Genomic DNA, 9,889 nt, shown 5'->3' with positions numbered 1-9,889 from the left:
CCTCTGTTTGAGATGAGTTCGGTGCGGGTCTCATTGACCTTCACCATGCATGTACATAAAATATACTTTAAAAAAACATTATCTGATTTATAAATGGGGGTGGCAAGACTGTGTCCCAGAGGTGGCAGCTGCCACCCCCTTGCCACCCTGTAGATCCGCCCCTGCTTCAGACAAGAGGGCTTTGTGTATAGAATCTATACGAGGAGATTGGAAACGCTTCCTAGAAGTTACGCCCCAGCAGAAACGGGGTGTCAAAAAGTTCCCCCTGCTCATCCATGACAGTGTGCTGGGACGGCGTGGGGTTTCTCACTTTCATCCCAGAGCTGATAAACTGCGTCACAGCGCAGCGCCAATCAACGGGGAGCCGGAGACAGGACCCATGGGGGTGGATGCAGCTGCAGGGCTTTTCATATCTGATGCGTAGGATTGTAATGGGAGACATTTCCATAAACGCGAGGATCTTAATCACGTCGTCGGCGCCATGGATCGGCGGGAAGGGACGGGCTGCGAGTCCGGTTCGATCGCTTCTGGGCTTGACACGTCATCAAACGGGACGTCACGGCGGCTTGGATGGATGGAAACGTCTGTACGCGATCGCAAGGGGCTCCCCCCCCCCGCACAGCCCAGCAGATGGCAGCATTGTGCAACCAGAAAATCACGACACTAAGGCCGAGGACGTTTACGACACTGCCGTATTCACGCCTGCGCTCGACGGGCTTATGGCTTAGCCCGGAAGGTATCTCGGTGGAAGTTTTTTTTTGCGTTTACATTTCTTTTATTTTTTTTTTCGTTTCGCGGTTTCGACAGCCTGCTAGATGGACGCCGCTCAGTTGACATGAAACTCCGGACTCAGAATGACAGGTAACGCCGAGCCCGCGGAGGAGAGAAGGCGAGGCTGCCTCCCGAAGCCGGAGCTCGCCAGATAATTCACCAAGTTACCGCACAGCAGATGGACTAGAATGGACTAGAATGGAATGGAACACACAGTCACCCGCGGTTACAAAATGAGCACAATATGTAGCAGCCAGTGGGAACCAGAGGAAATAGGCTCGTAAATTACGCAAATGCACTAAGATTGTAGTTATAACTGGTATCATTATACTGATATAAACGACTCTGCTGCTATACTAATAATAACATGCTTTACAAATACTTTGTACTATAGTATTATACGACTGAATGATACTCATTTACCAATGTACTGTTGTGAAAATATTTCTGGGAAAAAAACCCACTTGTTTAGCCCAGCTTAGTCAACCAGCCTGGCCGTGGTGGGCAGCTTTCTGCAGCAGATGTGAATCCTGTCTAGAGCACTTGTCATGACTCCTGCGTGCTGTAAGATATGTGTTACTTGTCTGTGTGTGTGTGTGTGTGTGTGTGTGTGCTAAATTTGTCTTTTTTCATTTTTATCTTGGGACGTTAACTTTCTTCCCAGCAACACAAATGTAGCCACGGGTGCTCGTGATGAAACCGTGACCCGGGCATGAGTGTGTGTGTGTGTGTGTGTGATGGACAGGAGGTCAGTACTGGCCCTTTGCTCTCAGCCAGATGTGTCGTCATGAGCTGAACATGGTGACTCTACAAAAGTTTGCAGTGGGAATTTGACTGAGGTGTCGACACAGTGTTGATCTTTACGGAGCGCCTCATTTCCTCTCACAGTGAATCCCCATCTAGACTCTCGGCTAGTTAGTGCTGCGAGATAATACATTTGAGGCGGAGGAGCGTACTGGGTTCAAGGTGAAACGAAAGTGAAGCGGTCACCTTTTGCCGGGACATCCGTCACACTTGTTCAATGGGGAAAGTTTGCTTGGAGCCCGGGAGCATGGTTGCAGGAATTTTGTTGATCTCAGGTTTATTGATGAAGCTGCTCAAATTTAATAATACAATTAATCTGTACTATGGGCGGCACGGTGGTGCAGTGGTTAGCGCGGTCACCTCACAGCAAGAAGGTCCTGGGTTCGAGCCCCGGGGTAGTCCAACCTTGGGGGTCGTCCCGGGTCGTCCTCTGTGTGGAGTTTGCATGTTCTCCCCGTGTCTGTGTGGGTTCCCTCCGGGGGCTCCGGTTTCCTCCCACAGTCCAAAGACATGTAGGTCAGGTGACTCGGCTGTACTTAATTGTCCCTAGGTGTGGGTGTGTGTCGGCCCTGTGATGGCCTGGCGGCCTGTCCAGGGTGTCTCCCCACCTGCCACCCAATGACTGCTGGGACAGGCTCCAGCATCCCCGCAACCCTGAGAGCAGGATAAGCGGTTTGGATAATGGATGGATGGAATTAATCTATACTATTATAAGTATTCTTGATACTAATGAAAATACTAATACTCTGCTGCCTTTTTTCCCACCTTACCCTCCAATTGGTTAAAGGAGTGATTCCAGAAGAACATTGAAACAGAGGGAGTCGCCGACTGTAATGCAGCCAAACTCAAACGAGCAGGGCGCTCACGCAGGAAATGGTTTGTCCCTCACACTGCAGCCAGAACTACTCACCAAGACACCGGCCGCCGGAGCCACCGTCGTCCATGACAGTGGTGAGGTGCGGTTGCCCATCTCCAGTGGGCCGGGGGAGTCCGGCGGAGGGCCATCATCCAGACGGTCCAGGGCCAACTCCCACGGCCACTCCCATTCACACTCACATGGACATAACCGGCCCCAGCACCACATGCACACAGAGTCTGAGCCCGAGCAGGGCGACTCCGAACTTGAGTCTGGGGAAGCCAGCACCTCTTTCTCCGAGCTGCGCTACCTCTTCCGCTGGCTCCAAAAGAGTCTTCCTTTTCTGGTCATCCTTTCTGCTAAACTGGTCATTCAGCACGCTCTCGGTAAGTCAGAGATTTAAACAAAAGCCACCGTGAAAACCTCTTGACACAACACAACTGACTTGTCTTACTTTGTCTCCCATTTTTCCAGGTCTGACAGTTGGGGTTGGCCTTTTTACAACCTTTCTGTATGTGAATAAAAACATTCAAACTCAAGTCTTTCTTCAGGTAAAATGTGGACGAGAAATTTGTATTTTTGTCATGGCTTTTATTTGACTATTTCTTGCACGTGCCCTTTAAACCGTGAATTTTCTCATGTGTGTACTAGGATCGACACTTGAAGCTGCAGTGTATCTGGCTGCTGTTCTTCCTGGTCTCCTCCACACTCCTGCTTTACTACACCTTTTTTACTGAGACACTTTACCATTGGTAAGGCTGACCTGTGCTACGTTAATTGACAATAGCCATAAAACATGACAGTAGGGCTAGCTTTATACATGCAGTGTATGAAGTATACCTTCAACCCAAAGCATTTCAACTACCTTACTAAAGATCGAATGCAGGATGAAGCACCTTGTTCTGAAATTGGATTGCGTTTTACCTTAAATGCAATTTTTTCTCTGGGATTTTTCTCCAGCCTCATCTTCCTCAGTCCAACCATCGAGCCCATGGGATTCTGGGAGGTGCTGTGGGCAGTTGGCATCAACAACTTCATACTTAAGTTCCTTTTCATGGGGATCAAGTGCCTTATCCTGCTTCTGCCCTCTTCGCTGGTGACCTACAGAGCCCAGGTGAGAATGGCTCAGACTAATTCTTGGTGCTGTTTCGGTTCACCGCCAAAGTGCATCTCAACGAAAGGGTTCTCCCACACCCTGGAAAGCCTGGAAAACCTGGGAATTTATAGGCTAGCTTTCGATTCTCTGAATGGAAACTGATAAAATGGATCCTGGAAATAGTACTGAGGTCGTGGAAGATTGTCAAGTTAGGTGATAAAGCTGTATATTTACGCACTGATATGGCTTTTTTTTTTTTGCCATATTTTGAGCAGATGACATTGTACTTTGGTATGTTCGGTGTGCAGCTAAAAGTTACACAACGCATTTGGAGACCGTTGAGTCTTCCACTGATAGTTTATACTGAATAATATGACCCTCCATGAGCAGCAACTGTCACGTATATCCAAGTCATGGTAAATGTCCTTGAAGAGCCCTGGAAAATGACTTCTCAAAAAGAGTAGGAATTCTTCATTTAAAAATGTTCTACCCGCCCCCAGTTAATGTCTATAATTTCATTGGGGTGGCAGAGTGTAATAGACGATCTCCATCAAATTAATGCAATTTTCAAGGTGATTAGAACCAGGTTGCTAAAACACATCTGTGCCCGTGTTCTTCTGATCAGGGCCGGTGGTTGATGCTGACGGAGGAGCTAGGCCAGGTCTACCAGGCCATGGCTCCTGTTCCGCTGTGGTTCCGCTACCTGGTCACCTACCAGGAGGTGGATGGGACCCCCGCACTTACACTGGGGGTCCTGCTGGCTTTGGTCTACCTCATACTGAAGGTGATGCCGCTAGGATTACACAACAGCTGATGAGTCGCCCTGTTTACTGTTCCTCCAAATCTGGTTTGAACTTGTTTTGATTTTCTTTTCTCCCATGCAGCTTCTGGGATTATACGGGCAGTGGTCATCTTTACTGAAAACTGTGAGGATTTTTCTCAAGGGCGAGGTAAAGCGAACAACTTCCAGACATATCCAGCCAGACGTATCCAGCTTCGCAATACCATGGTTCAGCCAAAGTGGCGTCTTTAGCAAAGCGGACTGCCTCAATCTTCTTAGCTTAAGTTAAGAAAGAAAGAATGCAAATGTTCATGGAATTTATGAAATAATAAACATAGCTATTATCCATTATCCAGCCAAGCAATACAGTTCTTGAACAGCTGCTATTCATCAAGTAGCTACTTAAATTATGAATAAATACTTGAATTGGCTGACAGTAGCTGAAAGTGCTCATAACATTCACAGAGAAAGTATCAACCGTTTATACTGATGATGAGAAAAAATCTCCAGACGGTATCGTCCCTATACTAACACTGTTAAAACATCCTGTTTGTCATCAAACAGTGATCATTGTTGATCTTTTAAACATGGGAAGTAAAAAAAAAAACGACTTCAACCCTGAGAGCAGGGATAAGCGGTTTGGATAATGGATGGATGGACTTTAAATCCAAGGTGATTCAGGAAATCTTATGTTAAAATATTGATTTTCTGACCTACTCCCATGATACTGAACGGCGGCACCTCTACTCTGAAAATGCAGAAATTTGCCTGCAACATCACCACCTACGCCTAAAGTGGCTGAGGCCAACTTCCACTTGTAGGCGCTGGCCTGCTGTTATTAAAGACGTACATTAGACGACGCTAAGTGAGGTTCACACCACCAGTGGTCTGTTTATAAATTCCTGTTCGAAGCAGCTGAAGTTTTGTTGTCACAGTAGCCGAGAGCAAGCTTGTCTTTTAGTCCAGTAAAATAGAGAAGTTGTCCGTTTCGTTACATTATAGTATGTATTTAATAAGTTTACGCATGTCAATTAGATAGTCATCTGAGAAGAAAAAGCAAAAAACTTCCAAGTGACTGAATGTAGTACCTTCACATCTTATCGTGACTGTGTCGGTCCGGAAGGATGTGGTCACTGTAGGCGGGCTCATCTGTATCGCAATAACTCAGCATCATTTGTCCCACAGCACACGGGGATGGCAGCCACAAGGGGCCAGTGCAACGAGGCCGGAGACATTTGCCCCATCTGCCAGGGGGAGTACAGGGAGCCCCGGGCCCTCCTCTGTCAGGTGAAACCCTCGATACTTACTGCACACCCTCATAGACCACAGGCCCGTCCTATCCACACACACTGCGTCACGTCTCTACAACACACTCCGGACAGAGAAAACTTTGATTTGTTTTTCCCCAGTGCAAACTCTTTACTCGCATCATGAAGATACTAAAGATGTTGAGTAGTCTTTATTTTCTTACTGCGCAAGTTCCTTATCGTGCTTTTTATTGACACACTTTAGCACTTGGACTTTGTTCCTCTGCCTACGCCTCCGTTCCACGTTTCCCCTTAAGAGGGCAATTAAAAAATAAAGTTAATCTCATCTTGCCCTACATTTTATGGAAAAAGATGAACCTGAACCGCCATTCTTCCCCTCTTGTCGTTAGTGACGGGTGACACGAAAAATATCACCATCTTATTGAGTTTCACAAGATATCAACGACATCATGATATCTGCTCACATCCGTGTATTTAAGAATCCCGCTGAGCTTCGTCACGTTGAACCGTTTGGTAATGTACAGTGTCACATCGAGCCAGAACTAGTTCTGCCATAACACTTCTCAAGTATTTCGTTATTTTGTGAGAAATGTTAGGTAATAGGGGCGGCACGGCGGTTAGCGCGGTCGCCTCACAGCAAGAAGGTGCTGGGTTCGAGCCCCGGGGTAGTCCACCCTTCGGGGGTCGTCCCGGGTCATCCTGTGTGTGGAGTTTGCATGTTCTCCCCGTGTCTGCGGCGGTTTCCTCCAGGAGCGCCGGTTTCCTCCCACAGTCTAAAGGCACGTAGGTCAGGTGAATCAGCTGTACTAACTTGTCCCTAGGTAGGTATGTAGACAGGCAGGTAGGCCAGCCAGTCATTTCATGCGGCTGGCCATTTGTGGACATTTAACAGTGTCCACAATTCATGTTGATACAACTGAGAGAGAAAAAGACCAAAACAGCAGAGTTACTGGCCAGCCCTATTTGTTGTCCAAGTGCTTTTGACACTTTGACCCTCATGCCCTCTTGCCGTTTTGCGTTTGCCCTGCAGCATATTTTCTGTGACGAGTGCATCGCCCTGTGGTTTAACCGGGAGAAGAGCTGCCCGCTCTGCCGGACGGTGATCACCGAAAAGGTCTACAAATGGAGGGACGGTGCCACGTCTCCCCACCTGCAAATCTACTGACCAAGCTTTGTTGATCTGACTGCACAACGAGGTTTTGTTTTTTCCCCCCTATGGATCTGAGACGCTGTTATTGCTATGTGTGTGTATGATATGTGATTTTATACAGCTGACAGTTCCCCAACGACTTATGTTGTCCCACTGTTCCATTAAGGGCTGTGCCCCCTACTGGCCACAGTTGTTTTGTTTTTGTTTTTTTTAGAGTTCGACAATAAGAATATCTTTGACTTATAAACAGTATCTTTTTTTTTTTGAAGCAACCAGTCAGCCCAAATCTAATTTAAAAAAAAGTTGTAAATCAAATTTGCTTTATATTGGAACTTTCAGAGAGCAAAACACACAAATGAAGCACTGGTGTTTTCCGTTGGCACCAGCGTGTCTGCATAAAACTAATCAATTTCTCCAAAGTTTCAAGAACTTTCTAGAACTGTCTTGACGAAAGCCTTCTTCTAATGAGGAGCACAGTACAAACTGTCGGACTTGAACTGCAAATTGGCACAGTTGGTAAGGGCCCATAGCTTGCACTTCAAATTGTCAAAACAACGGGAAATCCCTATTAGTCGCACATGCAGACTGAAAGTTGGATTTCTGCACACCGTCTAGTTTTGTTTCAGTTCGCCTGCTTTTTCCGTCTTTATTTTTATATGTTGTATTGTTCATCTTTTCGTCTTTACCTTTAGTATACTGAATAGAGGGCGTTCTCATCAGCCAAGAAATATCGATGTTCCTTCTACTTGTGTAAATAATGGCACAAAGGATAAATTGTACTATCGCAGTCAGACCTTTCTGGTTGGGTCGATAATGGATCCCATGAAACCTTGTTTTGTGCTACGTGTGATGAATATAAGGTGCTTATCCACACTTAATCTGAACTGTACACACCACCACATATATCAAGCGCTAGACATCCCAACACCCCACCTGAGGCCCACGTGCTCGCCGACATTACTGAAGACATGTCTGCCAGTGTTAATGGGGGCGGGTACGACATGGGTCTGGAGGGTAACTACTATATTCTAAAGACTTATAAGACACGAAGGCCCGACGATATCCAGGAGGACCCCTTAGAAGAGGGAGGAACACACCAGGGATGGATTGACACAACACACTTTCAGACGTTGTTATGACATTTGCTCTCAGCTTTTGGCGATTCATTAGTTTTAGAATTGAGAATAATGACCGTAACTCGATCCAGACGTAAATTATTTTTCTATAGAGGTCCACTAGCCTCCTTTTTTTAAAACCAAAGAACGGGAGAAGCGTCTATTTTATTATACGTCATGTCACACTGTTTTACAACTTTGTCGTTTCGCTCCACAAACTCTGAATAAAGAATACATTTGATTGAAGTTTGTGACTTGTTGCGCGAGAGTCTGACGAAACCAAACGTCTCGGGGAGAATCAGCCTGCAGTCTTGCGTCTGATTTGAAGCAGGAAAAATGAAACGTCAGTCCATCTGCCTCGATGGAAACGGTGTGGACAACGGCAGCGATGGGCGTTCCCATGTTCGATACTGCAAACAGCCGAACCTGACGCACATCGCAGCCAGAGAAGAAAGTTGATTGGAAAGTCCAGGTAGATAACTTGACTATTTCAGATGAGATTAGAGATAAAAAAAGAGCAAGTGTTAAGAGCTTTAGAGACACTGGGTGAAACTGGGAGCGTATGCAGGCAGATCAAGAAAGCGAGAGGATGAGTTTCAGCCAGAGAGACGCAGGCTTTGAGATTAATGAAGTAAAACTCCCTTTGCTTTCAAGTAATGGGCAAGCACGGAGAGGAAATGGGGCAGTGGGAGTACAATCGTATGGAAACCTTTTCAGAGGGACATTTTGAAAAGAATGTAGAATGCCATTTAAAAATAACTCATTGATGATTAAGACGAGTTTGGTTATTCTTGTCTTTTTAGTTTGTGTAAGTCTGCTCTTGGCACTGCTCAGCTCCATTATAATAATAATAATAATAATAATAATAATAATAAACTACTACAACTAAACAACTACATTAAATTCAAGTAAATTAAAATGATCATTTAAATGAGCACAGATTGACTGTTGAATTGAGCACCGTACCCCAAAACAACCACATATAAAAAGTTTCTTTCCGCGGGCTGTCGCTCAAATTAATGCTCAACACTGTCAAATAATTTTGTATATACTGTACTGGCGTTTGCATGTTCTCCCCGTGTCTGCGTGGGTTTCCTCCCACAGTCCAAAGACGCATAGGTCAGGTGAATCGGCCATACTAAATTACCCCTAGGGGTGACTGAGTGTGTGTCGGCCCTGCGATGGACTGGCAGCCTGTCCAGGGTGTCTCCCTGCCTGCTGCCCGGTGGCTGCTGGGATAGGGTCCAGCATCCCCGCGACCCTGAGAGCAGGATAAGCGGTTCTGATAATGGATGGATGGATTTTGAAAAGAAAGAAATAGCTATATCCCACTTCATGCTAACTAATGATTAGTGAATCAAGACACGGTCAGTTCACATCCAAATATTGACACTATCATCGCAGTTTATGGTCAAACATACGGCCCTGTGATGGCCTGGCGGCCTGTCCAGGGTGTCTCCCCGCCTGTCGCCCAGTGGCTGCTGGGATAGGCTCCAGCATCCCCGCGACCCTGAGAGCAGGATAAGCGGTTTGGATGATGGATGGATGGATGGACAATACAGGCTTCTGCCACTGAGTAATTCAGTTTTAACATAAAAACGGAAAGGTGACAGACCGAGGAAACTGTTAAGCGGTGCAATCCGAGAAAAGTAAACGGTTTAAGTTAAGCGTCGCTTGAATCACAGCTGCAGGTCTTTACCCCTTAAAACTAAAAGATTTCTGCCACCATGTGTCACTGAGGTTGCTGTATGATGAACAGCTAAAAACAAACTGTTAAAGCTTCATTTATTACTGTTTCATGGTAAGTATATATGGGTTCTTATTTATCTTTAATATATTTTTGCTTGAGAATGTTGATGGAGAGGTATAGAGAAGGTCAGAAGGAGTTACACTGTGTTACTTGTGGATTTAGAGAAAGCTTAAGATGGACAGGGTGCTGAGAGAGGAGGTGTGGTATTGTATGAGGAAGTTGGGAGTTGCAGAGAAGTATGTAGGAGTGGTGCAGGATATGTAAGAGGGCAGTGTGACGGTGGTGAGGTGTGCGGTAG

At 46.0% G+C, this 9,889-nt stretch overlaps 1 protein-coding gene across 3 annotated transcripts in view; it reads left to right on the top strand.

Moving 5' to 3' along the window:
• The window catches only part of rnft1 (ring finger protein, transmembrane 1), a 9,981-nt gene extending 1,899 nt beyond the window's left edge, over positions 1-8,082 (top strand). Inside the window, exons 1-9 of one of the 3 annotated variants that reach the window (XM_056284987.1) lie at positions 724-861; positions 2,363-2,817; positions 2,906-2,982; positions 3,083-3,183; positions 3,392-3,545; positions 4,153-4,311; positions 4,412-4,477; positions 5,494-5,595; positions 6,607-8,082. In XM_056284987.1, coding sequence (XP_056140962.1) covers positions 836-861; positions 2,363-2,817; positions 2,906-2,982; positions 3,083-3,183; positions 3,392-3,545; positions 4,153-4,311; positions 4,412-4,477; positions 5,494-5,595; positions 6,607-6,741 — 1,275 coding nt within the window. In that variant the 5' untranslated portion in view covers positions 724-835 and the 3' untranslated portion in view covers positions 6,742-8,082. Of the gene's footprint in view, positions 1-723; positions 862-2,362; positions 2,818-2,905; positions 2,983-3,082; positions 3,184-3,391; positions 3,546-4,152; positions 4,312-4,411; positions 4,478-5,493; positions 5,596-6,606 lie in introns of those variants that run through there. The other 2 variants (XM_056284988.1, XM_056284989.1) reach the window with 2 other exon arrangements.
• Positions 8,083-9,889: the final 1,807 nt, after the last annotated feature.

Source organism: Lampris incognitus, chromosome 8, assembly GCF_029633865.1.
Source record: "Lampris incognitus isolate fLamInc1 chromosome 8, fLamInc1.hap2, whole genome shotgun sequence".
NCBI classification, from domain to species: Eukaryota; Metazoa; Chordata; class Actinopteri; order Lampriformes; family Lampridae; genus Lampris; species Lampris incognitus.
Note: the sequence above shows the minus strand (reverse complement) of the source record. Positions and strands in the feature narration are given on the sequence as shown.